The following is a 12,122-nucleotide window of genomic DNA, read 5'->3' as shown; positions in this document are numbered from 1 at the left end:
ATATATTTTTTAACATGGTATAAAAGACTGGGAGCTGTTCGGCTCCCAAAAAGAGGGGGAGAAAAAAAAAAGAAAAGAAACGACAGATAAAACAAGGGATAATGGCACCATGATGAGCAGTCAGGGATGAAAGGACGAGGAGCCGACGAGGGAGAGGTGAGGATGACGGGCAGCTGTCATTACCTTTCTCACAGAGTCGAATGGTGAGAGAGCCCTCTTCCTGGAAATAGATGATTTTCTTCTGGACGATGCTGGCCCTGAAGACACAAAGAGAGAGAGAGAGTGTGTGTAAGACGTGAGAGGATGAGAAAAAACTGAGACATAAGAGAGAGTTGGAAAGTAAAAGTGCTGCAAAAGGAAAGAAAAAAAGAAAAAAGGCGGCATTAGATGAATAACAGTGGCGTTTTTTTCTCCCCCCAGCATCTGATCTATGTAATCCACAGTGAGAGAGAGGGGAGGTAATGGGTACCCTGAGGTTTCATAATGGCCACAGAGTACACATCTTTTCACAGAAACAGCGCTCTCCTCTCTCCAAACATCACAACACAATCACACAGCTGCAATGTGAGATTTAACAGAGCAATCATGCCCACGGACACGAGTAAGGAGGAGGAGGAGGAGGAGGAGGAGAGAGCAGGAATTACAGGCGGGTAATAAAAGTATAGATTCGTCTTTTTAACGCAGGCAGCAGTGGACAGAACCGATGTGGACACACTGGTTTTAAAACTTATGAGTTAATATTCACTGGAAATGAAACTGTCCCAGGGAAAATCAGCTCTTTTACCACGGACATTTGGTCTTCAGTGCAAATGAAATGCGTTCCTCATATTGCACATTTTAAAGCTGAGAAACTTTAAGGCATGCTTTTATGGAAATTCTCAAGACGTCAGAGAAACGATGAAACTATGATTTTACAACCCATTGCAAAAGAGTTGCACACGCTCCCAATGCATTTTATACAACTGTGCCACCGTAACATGTTGGATGATTTAAATTTGGCACCAAACTAGAAGGATATTTTGCTTTAAAGACGCTGTCAATGATGCAAAAACACATGCAACGTGCATAGATGCATAAGTGTGGCTGCTAGAAAGAGATTCTTCAACTTATTCATTTATTTTTTTTTGTTCAACTACGGACCTAAAACTGAAAATGAGTGTGCCACAGGGAGCCGGGCTCATGAATGCATAATGTCTATTAAGCCTAGAAAATATCCACTGAAATGCTGTAATTTACAGAAGTGGAGCGAATCATCTCACAACCGCATCTTTTTGTATTTACATTCTGACATCACTCCAAAACATAAAACCGCCTGTACGATGCCGGGGTGACTGTGATACGATGCGGCCGTGCAGCAGCAGCAGCAGCAGCAGCAGCAGCAGCAGCAGCAGCAGCTTTAGATCCAGATGCAGAAGCTTCCAGCAGCACGTCTGCTCTGTTCTGGGCTGCTCGTCCAGACAGGAGATTGACGGGATGATGAACGCCGGTGTGTGTTTGTGTGTTTGTGTGTGTGTGTGTCCTGGCTGAGGGCGGAGTTGAGGCTGACGTGTGGTCGTCTCGCCTTCTTCTGAGAAATAGGCTATGTGTCATTAAAGCAAAGAAAATACCTGTCTTTTTCTCAAAAATAACCTTTACAAGGAATAGGCATTCTCTCAGGAGCCGACAGTGACAGGTAGCTGTTAGTGCAACTAAAAGGACAAGCCATTAACTGGAATAATTTACCATAATGTATCTGGAAAATCAATGAATATGATTTTCAGTCACAGATTTAATGCCATTTAGACTGATAGAGGTTTCATACAGTTGAATGGGAAATGTTCTTTATTGTGTAATTATAGATATTTGATTGCAGCTTATGCTTCAGTACTGCTGATAATATCACCGGCTATAACTGCAGCTTGTCTTATTTATCATATTTATGCATGTATGTGTGTGTGAATATGAATATAAATATGAATATGTATATAACCGTATATTCAGCTACGGTTGAATCGTTCGTCTCATAAAATTGTTTTATTCCTGTGGACGGCTGCTGCGCCGGGAAGGGAGCGTGAACAAACGTGAACATTTGGGGCGTTTGAATGTGACTCAGTGTGAGTGACAACCGCGCCGATGTCAGATGTCAATCAGACAGGTGATTGACAGGTAGGAATGCATGCAAAGCAGAGATACTGTAGGCTACACAAATAGAGAATGAAATAAAGTTAAAAGATAAAGAAAAACTAAATAAATGTTTTATGTTTCTCTGTGTTTGTTCACTTTTTGACAAAGAAGCAGCATTAAAAGTTCAGCGAATTGGAGGATTAGCAGTTCTCCTTTGTAATGGACCCCAGGCAGACAATTAGCACTGGATTACTGTGATGCTGAGGAAAACTTAAAAGTTTCATGGTTCTCAGTCAACTTGTGTTTTTTTTTTTTTCAGAAGCAACATGGCGCTCACAGTTCACCTGCTGAGCCACTAACACAGGGGAGACACCATTACACAATCAGCACTGAACGTTGTGCAAAAGTAATAATAATAATATTGCGATTAGACAGATTTTCCGTCTCTACTGTACAAAGTATGACCATTTGAGGGAGGTACTGGTCCGCGAAATCTATCGACAATATTATGGAGCTCTGATTAAGCAAAAACTGTAATGGTTGTTTAATCTTGATGTGTTTAAAACGGCTAATTTTACTTCCAAAGCCTGGAAAAGAAGACAAGATAGTTTGTTTAATTAGCATTTACCTTGATCTCCAGTCAACTTCTTTGAAGCTTGGTATTATTTTATCAATAATGGTATTTGACTCCAGTTGTGAAGATGATGTGGTTGCTCCTGAGGATCTGTGTGGAAGCTGTTTTGAATTTATTTTCGTCTGTTTGTTTTCTTGTTTTGATCACACACTCTGGTCCTGGTTTGTGTGATTTTTCTTGGTGTCTTGTAAACCAATGCAGGCTGGGCATCGGTGTACACAATAATAAAATTGAATTCATTCATTCATTCATTCATATAATGGCAGATATCGTGATTGCAATGAGTCATGATTTCAGACCAGTGTCATTTTGCTATATAAATATATATTATATATTTTGATGGTACGCTATTTTTTGGTGTCTTATACCAAACGATTGCTTTCCTTTACGCCATAAGAACATGATTTGTAGACCAGGGCGCCGCTGTGGCAACACAATATGCTGCAGTTCATTTGGATGTTGCACTTGGCCGTACAGTACTGCAATTTCAATAATATTTGGATTAACTGTTCAGTCCTATTCTTCTCTGTTGCCACTTTATCTCGCTCTGGCCTCAGGTAATCTCAGTTTTCACTGTAATCTCATTTTCAAAACAAATTCAATGACCGGTCCCCGTGTGACGCTGCTGCTGCTGCCGATGCCGCGGAGCCCGGATTTCAAAAACAAAAAATACGACGAGTAAGAAAACACCACACGTAACATAATAATTACATTACATAAATGGAACTCTATTAACAATTATATAACCACAATTTCTCTAAAAGCAGCCGCAGCAGCAGCAGCAGCGGTGGTGGTGGTTTCACCCTGTGTGTTCACCTCGTACAGTGGAGACACATAAAAAGCGAGATATGAGTGTGAGTTGAATGACACCGAGTGTGGAGACAGAGGAGGGACTGGTGACATTAAGTAGGAGTTAGTGGTTATATTGCTCCTATAAATCTTACACAGACCGAACGGTGCAATATACCCTGCAACATGGGTTGACTGCTTGGGCATGAAATTGAAAAACAAAAGTGAAATATACAGACTATTACTGAACTGTCCGTCATAGGGTTTTTAGTAAATTCTCTTAATAGTTTCAGTGCTGCTAATGGTTCGGCTGGATTCTTCTGGTCAACTCAGAGTAAAGAGTTCACACATACACGCATCTCCTGTTGTTACACTTAAGTAGTAGTGTGTTTCTTCTCTATATGTATGTGTTCAATATGTGCATCAGTTTGCCCGTCTCTGTTTTTGAAGACTTGTCAATTACAGGCTGCTGCACCTCCGAGGAAGCAGAGTGCACTCCAGACGTGTGTGTGTGTAGGAGGAAAACAAGTTCCAACGCTGCTGCTGCTGCTGCTGCTGCTGTTGCTGCTGCTTTTCCCTCTGGTCTGAACTTAATATACGATTTCCTAGTTGTGAATAAGTGGAGGCGTGAAAGAAAATAAATAAAATGTATCGACTGTAGATTTACACTGAAATTCTTGCAACTGGAGCTCAGGAGGCGACTCACGTCATGACATTTCGAGCATCATTGGAAACTTGTTGCTGTTTTTAGTAACTTTTAAAACCACTCCCTCTTGGCATTTTTATGTAAATGTTATATGAATGTATTGTGTTGTCTGTCTGTTTGTAACTTATTGTTGTATTGTAAATGTGTAAATTAAGGTTAAACAAAGTTTCAACCAAAACTATGACTGTGTATCCAATGTTAAACAAACTAAATGTGGCTTTTCCTTTTTTTCCAAGGACCAACAACTCCAGAAAGAAGCAAGTTAGGAAATTATGTCTAATTTATGAACAATTACTTGGAGGTTTATGGGCATCTACATCATGGGACAGTTCTGATTTCAGAATTTTATTTTTATAGGCAGTTCCAGTCCGGTCACTACGCAAGAACTGTATTTAGGTCCCATGAAAAACGAACACAAGCACAAATTTGTATTGCAAAACCCAAAGATGTGTGTGTATTTGAATAAATTCATCAGCTTTACCATAATCCCTCTGGTCCCAAAGTCACCGAATGAAAACAAAAAGACAGAACAAATGCAACGAGTCGATCAATAAGAGGAGTCGGAGCGCATCTTTAAATATCAAGCAGTCATTATGAGCTGGATTATAGGATAAAGTCTGAGGAGGTTGTGAGATAAGTAATGGGATCAACACCTAATCTCTCAATGTTTCCCACTAACGTCAACTAAACCAGTGAGATCTGATTTGCCACCTCCACTCTGAGCTTCTCCTCCTCTCCGGATGTGGCCTCTCTCCCTCTCCCTCACACCGCACCTGCACCGCTCCAGTGGAGATATCCTCCCTCTATCTGTCAGATAGCACTCCCACTTAGCTGCTGTGGATACAGACTGCACCTCTGACACTTTCTTAGCAGAGAAATGTAAAGTATGTGTCTGTAAGGAAACACAATACACTAAATTATAATAATAATAATACCAGAATACTTCAATCAGAGCATATTCATGATAACAAATCTAGATCTTCCATCTGTTTCCATCCCACCACGCTGCTCTGCTCTTCACTGATCTTCCCTCTAACTCTACTCCCTCGTCCTTTTTTTTGTTTTTTTTGTTCAGGTTTCTTATTAATCATACTTCCAATAGCGCCTCTCTCATGCCTTATGCATTATATATACTGCACATCTCCTCGACACGTCTGCTGACTTCTCCGCTGCGTACCCTGGAGCTTTGGACGGCGGCTCCCCGCTGAGTCTTCAGCATGCTGTTTGGATTCATGTGGGGAGCTCCCCAGAGAGCCGCGCCGACACATGCAACTGTGTAACTCTTCATATAATAATGTTTCCACTCCGTGACAAGTGTTCCTGACTGCAATGATAAACATCAGAAACCTAAGTGCAGGAAATTCGATCCGAGGCAGCGGGAAAAGCAAATCAGTTTATCCTGTTTACTGTTATTTTGTTTGTTTGTTTGCACATACAGTATATGGAAAATTACTGTGGAGACAAATATGATGCAGCAAAAATATACATAAGTCGGCAAGAGAGGCCAGTAAGAAAACTGGACATATTGATCTTTAAAACTCAAAAATATGAATATTTCCTTTGTATCTAAATGAGAATTAGATCAAATCGTCCACAAGCTTTTGAAGAGGGTAAATTAATAACTATAGTTTGTTATGGACCAATTATAAATCAACTTTGGTACAAAGCAGCAATCAATTCTGAACAATCAGAGCAGAAATCAGTTGGTTATTAATGTTCAAATTGAAAGTATAAACAAGAAAATAAAAACAGTTTGGTTGGCTACATGTGTAGGAAACATATGAATGTTTTCTACTGTTATAAATATTAGAGGGCGAGTCTGCCTGAGAGGAGTTTTATTGCATTTATAACTGCAAAGTCATTTCTTCTTCCTTTCACACCTGCTCTCTGAGAATTTCATGGTTTACAAATTATTCAATGTTGAACTTCAGTAAACAAACACATGGTGCCGGCATCTCCAGCTGCACCTGCTGCTTCCAACCAGCTCAATCACAGTCACAAACATACACAGTCTTGAGTTGAGCCTAAAAATTAGTTTAGCGAGGATCTTTGACCACCAAACTGTAACCAGCTCATCTTTTCCTTATTCCCCCGCTTACAAAAAAAAAAATCCGATGGGGGGTCTCATTCACAGTCCAACCTATCCTATGATTCATTGCACACCAGTGATGAATCACCTTGGAGTCACTTTTCAAAAAGAGAACTTGGTGGACTCTGTGAATAATGAGAGAGCGGTCGGGAATGAATGGGAAAATCCTCTTTAGACCAGTTTCCTTTCACTCCAACCTCCGCAATCTGTGATGAATAAGAAGTCCACGTCTTTCATGAATCTGAGCGGCGCCTGAATTAAGACGCAGCTCTCCAGTCCAACTTGACATTTTGTGGCAGATGCAATGAAATTCCCTCCGGACGTCTCTGATAATATCACGCTCACAGGAATGAGACGGAGCGAAGGTCACAGCGAACTTGACCTTTGACCGACTAAATCTGACCGGTTCGTCCCCGAGTCCAAGTGAAACGTTTGTGCCAAGTTCCCTCAAGGCATCCCCCCCCGATTAGTCACACTCACAGGAATGGGATGGAAAGCTCACACTGCAGCAGGAAGTGGCAACATCCACCGTGTGGTGAGACGCCGCCGCCGCCGCCGCCACCGCTTCCTCAGACTCTGTGGGTCGTCTTTACATCTGTAGGAAACTTTTTTGTCCAGAGACAAGAGGAAGAAGTAAACAGCTAATAGCTAACATCTGTACCACTGGTATTTGCGGAGGCAGTTGGCTATTAAGGGAGAATAAACACAGCCGGGTGTCGATTGCTTTGCCCTCAGTCTGAACACATGGTTCTTCATCAATAAAACTGCGACAATGTAAACCAACAAGAAGTTCAATCAGCAGCTGCTACAACACCAGTTACAGTTAGAGCAAACTTTAACTCTGCATAAAGGAAAATTTAGAAGTGTTCATTTAAAATACAGTAGCTCTAGTGGATATGAGTAGATGACCACGGTCGATGAAGTCAACTCAATAACATCATAACGTAGCTCCCTTTGATCATAGATCTGATAATAGATGGCACGTACTGGACATTAATATACATTTCCTCAGCCATTGATAAAATACCAAAGGGCTCGTCGAGGTAAAGCGTCACACACTGACCAACCAGCCATGAGATCACAAACAAATGTCAGAGCTAGAGACTGACATTTTCAGTCTTTTCAAAATTCAAGTAGGTTTATGACTTGCAAGCCGAGTGTATAAATCTAATAAAAATACAGGGTTCACATCCAACTGGAAAGATGATTGGAGCCAACGTTGTGCTTGTGTTGGGGTCCTTTTGGACATCGACCTCCCTCACGAAGTCTCCTATTGGGCTGTAAATAAAACTACAACAATGGAAACCAAATGCAATTAATGTCAAATGTCGTAGTGTTGGCAACCAAGGGGATACACAGACGTAACTCACAGTCGGCCATATCGGGTCAGTCGACTTGCTCTGACTCTGGCTGCAGTAGATGGGTGATGCAGTCATCTTCACTAAAAAAAGCTATTCATATCTCTATGAAATTGTGTCCGTATGTAGGTATATACTTTAAATATTTGCATAATGTTACTATAGTGTTACTTTCATAGAAAAGTACATGTTTAAAATTGTTTGTATGCAGTGTCATAACTGCATTTCTGACATTTATAACAAACCAAACCGTTTGAAAATCAGTCAAAAACTGAGCAAGTTCTGGTTATTTTAGTAGAACAATGCTCCAGAGGCTTAATAATGCTCTGAGGGAGCGAGCTGTCTGAGCCAAGATGGCGGCCGTGTGGCGACACCGTTTCATTGGACAGCAGCGTCAGGTCTTATATATATATCTAGGGTGGCGACCATATGGACTTGTAGTGTACTCTTCTGCACTTCCACAACTCTCAATCAGCTGCCTAGATCAGAAATTCAAAGTTAAAATACACATGTTTGGTTAAATATAAACAGCTGCACAGTAACGATGCACCAAACACCAACTGAACCAACTGGTTTCCAAAGTTTCCAAACAACAACAATAAACCAACCACATTTTCCAAGTCTACTGTGGATCATCTCTTTCTCCTGAAAACCGTTGAGGCGTCTCTTTGTGTGTGGCTGCTTCAGGACAGAACAAGTCTGGGTCCTGGCAACTGTCTCCGAGCAGACGACCAGTGGCCTTCCTCCTTCCTCCTTCCTCCTTCCTCCTCCCAGAGTTTCCTCCCAGTCACAGCACCAGCATACTGATGATGGGCAGATTGAGTGGGAGGTCGATGTGAGGTGAAAATGTGATGAACACACAGCCAGAGGGGCAGTGATGGAGTGAGCGAGGGGAAGAAGTGGAAGAGTAAACTTGATAACGAGACGAGAAGTGATCAAGAGGACAGCAGCACAAACTTGGATTGGAAAACAGTCTGCTTCGCTCTTCTCTCATCTCTCTCTCTCTCTCTCTCTCTCTCTCTCTCTGTAGCTTTTTTAGCTCCGGGTGCAAACGTTTCCAGACATCCAAAGACTTTTCAGGAGTTTCTGGAGATTAAAGAACAGATTTGGTGCCCGGTTCATCAGAGCAGCCGCGAGGACCCTGTTGACCTGAGGTGGAAAACACACACACACAATCTCACGTGTGGACGGACGTACACAACCATCACAGCCGAGGAAGAAGCTCACATATACAGGCACGTCACGCTCGGCAGAGATAAAAGTCAAAACAAGGCAGAAATATAAAAACCTTTCTGCTCATAGCAGCTGAAACTCAACAACGCTTTGAAGACGGAGGAAGAGAAGTTGTGTGTCTGTGTGTGTGTGTGTGGGTGACTCACGTTTATTAAAGCAACAATTTGACAGTTTCCCCCCATGAAACAGAAAAGTAATCAAGCTGTTTTTACTATTTTGTCTCAAGTTTCTGGTACAAACTGTTTTTTTGTGTTGTTTTTTTTTTTTCTTCATCTGCAGAGGTCGTCGGAGCCGAGGTTGAGAGATAATTTGAAAAATCTGCGACTGTGAAGAATATGAGAGAGATGATGATGAAGAGAAAAAAAGAGAGAGAGATATCACAGAAAGCCACTGGAAAATAGTTTGTACCTAGCTGACAGGAAGTCCACTGAAGTCATATAACAGGGTTTCTTAAACGTAGTTCTTCTCAAGTCATTATCTGCTGCTGGAAAAAACTAACTAAAGCGATCTGTCACTTGCTCCCTGTTGATAAAATCCCCAAATTCATCCACTAGAAGCTCCATTATTTGAGTCAAATAAGAAAAATAAATCTAAAAGATGAGTCAGCTGCACCCGTTTCTGCTGCTCATTTCAGATAATAAACATCAATCAGACCTTAATGAACCTTTTCAGACATTTTTAACCTTTGAATCGTTGAGGTTAAGTTACTTTTTAACAGTTCACCAGCTGCTCCAGTAGTGCTGTGGTGAGTTTGTTTCACCTGGGTCAGAGTTTAATCATCAACCACCTGCATCATCACCTCGCCGCTCCGTGTCTATTGTGAGCTGAAGGTTTCATTGATCATATTTTAACTGACCTGCTCTGAAACCGGTGTCACTCAGTGCTTAATAGTTAATCGGCTGCTGATAACTGGTGAACTTTACGACCCTAACCGTTATAGCTTCACCCACTCTGAGTTTCAAATGTCGTATTGATCACTTTCAACGTCACTTTAATACTGTAAACTCAACTTTCTAGGTAGGTTTTTGTGGTCACACTGGATTTAAAAGATGATATTTCAACAAATTAACTGATCTACTGATCTAACCCAACCTTATTTAGGGGCCGTTACCATCAAACTCGTTTTACTACAGCGATCATGAAAAATACACAATAGCATTAGCGGCAGAAGATGATATAAACCGAGTCAAGTCTCTGGTTGTGTTGTTGTCTGTAATGTAGGTCCCGCCCCTTCTTAATTCTGATTGGTCAGTGTGGGAAAAGTGACATTGACGAGCACCGCACTGTTTAAAAGTTGAACAGATATCAATTTCGAAGCGCTCTAAGTGCTGCGACCAAAAAAGTCAGCGCCCAGAGTGTTTTTTCCGCCGAGGCGCTGACCCTGTGAGCGCCAAACTCTATAGGATCTGAATGGAAAGTAGACAATGGTCAAAAAACCCAATCATAGGTTAAATTGACTATAAAACTCTTGAACGTGTCCTAATGGACTTACACACAATAAAACACTGCGGCGTTAAACAATAGTTAAAGCAGTACTAAAGAACTTTCAGTTTTGGTTGAGTTTGGCGGCGCCAGTGGCCCAAAGCGGTAGTGTTTTGCCTGAAGTAAGACTCCATTTCCCATGAGCACTAGCACGTGGAAATTAACAGAAGACGTCCAAACTAAGTTTCTGTTAGCAGCGGTTCATTTCTCTGATCATTTCTCAGTAAACACACTGAGAAATCCGATGGAAAGGTGCCACATTGCCTGCTCCCTCCTCGTCGTGACTCGCAAAAGTGAAAGTGAAACTTAAGTGAGAGCCAGGGTCCTACCATGCTCCTCAAAGTTGCTTAGTGCCAGTGAAGGCGATACAGACCCCCTCAGGCCATAACAGAGGTGTCATTCAACCTGTTGTAAGTCGATGTATCATCACAAAAGTTATGAAAATATTATATGAAGGTTGAAAAGTTCCTTAGTGTTGGTTTAAGAACTAGCTACATTGTCCGTTTAGCTGCAAACTCAAATCTCGTTGTGGTGCAACAGCAGCAAGAAGAGAGAAACGCAGAATCAAAAATAAACGCAGGGAAACTAAAATATATGTGTCAGAAAAGTTAAAACGTGGTCAACATGAGCGCGGACTTCTTTAATGGCTGTGGAGGCTTTACAGATGCTGCTTCCCTCCGCCTCAGGCTACACGTTGTTTCAAAGCAGACGCCTCTCTGGGGTGAACGACAAGAGTTTGGGGTGAAATCCTGACTAAGCTCGGAGGAGGAAGATGAGGAGGAAGAGGAAAAGGAGGAGGAGGAGGAGGAGGGGGAGGAGGAGGAGGAGGAGGACAGCCTGTCAGTACACTTCCTGCCTCAAGGAGAAAAGTTTGCACATTGTATCTTGAAGTTGTTGTTAGTTCCGGTGCCAGTAACGGCTGAGACGAGCCGAGCGGAGATATAGCACATGTTGGAGGGAGCTATTTAAAAGATGCTGACATGTTCTGCTCTGCCAACGGACTGATGAGTGTGTTTAACAGCTGACTCCTTTCAGGTAGTCAGCTTCCTCATCACTTCCCCTCCTGTGGAAAAGAGCCTCAGTCAGTCCCGAGCGGATGTTTGTAGCATGAGATCATAGACGACGAGTGAGAGTCTTAAATGGGTCGATGACTAATGGTTTAAGTTTCTGTTTCTCTTACCAAATCATCTGCAGATAACAATTAATAGCTTTTAGGAAGAGGAAGGAAGCTGCCTATAAAACTCTCTAAACCCACGATGAGTTGCAGCAAAGACACCACATGTACCATTATCTTTAAATCAATCAATGTCTAGTAGTTTTCTGTGGAAGATGTCAACTAACATCTCATGCCAAAGCAGGGATGCTAAGTGATGCTAGCATGGCTACGTAGCATCACAGAGACTCCAGACTCCATGGCAACGGACATCCTGAGTGATGTATGAGATACTCGCTGTACAGGAAATAGCTCAGGTTATCTGTATTCTGCAGGATTTACAGATGGACGCCTCAGTGGTGGAAGCATCTGAAGGCTAATGGAGACAGAATAACTTTTCTTTTTTTACTAGGAGCAAAGTGGCTCCTAACTTAAAGGGATAGTTCAACATTTTGGCAAATTGCCCCATTGCCATAATCCCTATAGTCATAGCAGTAGGTTTGTTACCTTTAATTGTCGGCGCAAGCTATTTTTGGAATGGCGGAGCAGAGCGGCGAGCTGCTCAGAGCTACGCT

At 42.0% G+C, this 12,122-nt stretch overlaps 1 protein-coding gene across 1 annotated transcript in view; it reads right to left on the bottom strand.

The window, feature by feature from the left end:
• Positions 1-12,122, bottom strand: part of spon1b (spondin 1b) — a 117,842-nt gene that overhangs the window by 81,359 nt on the left and 24,361 nt on the right. The window contains exon 4 of the mRNA XM_083972808.1: positions 184-257. Coding sequence (XP_083828934.1) covers positions 184-257 — 74 coding nt within the window. The remainder of the gene's footprint in view (positions 1-183; positions 258-12,122) is intronic.

The sequence above is a fragment of the Trachurus trachurus genome (assembly GCF_905171665.1).
Source record: "Trachurus trachurus genome assembly, chromosome: 6".
Lineage (NCBI taxonomy): Eukaryota > Metazoa > Chordata > Actinopteri > Carangiformes > Carangidae > Trachurus > Trachurus trachurus.
Note: the sequence above shows the minus strand (reverse complement) of the source record. Positions and strands in the feature narration are given on the sequence as shown.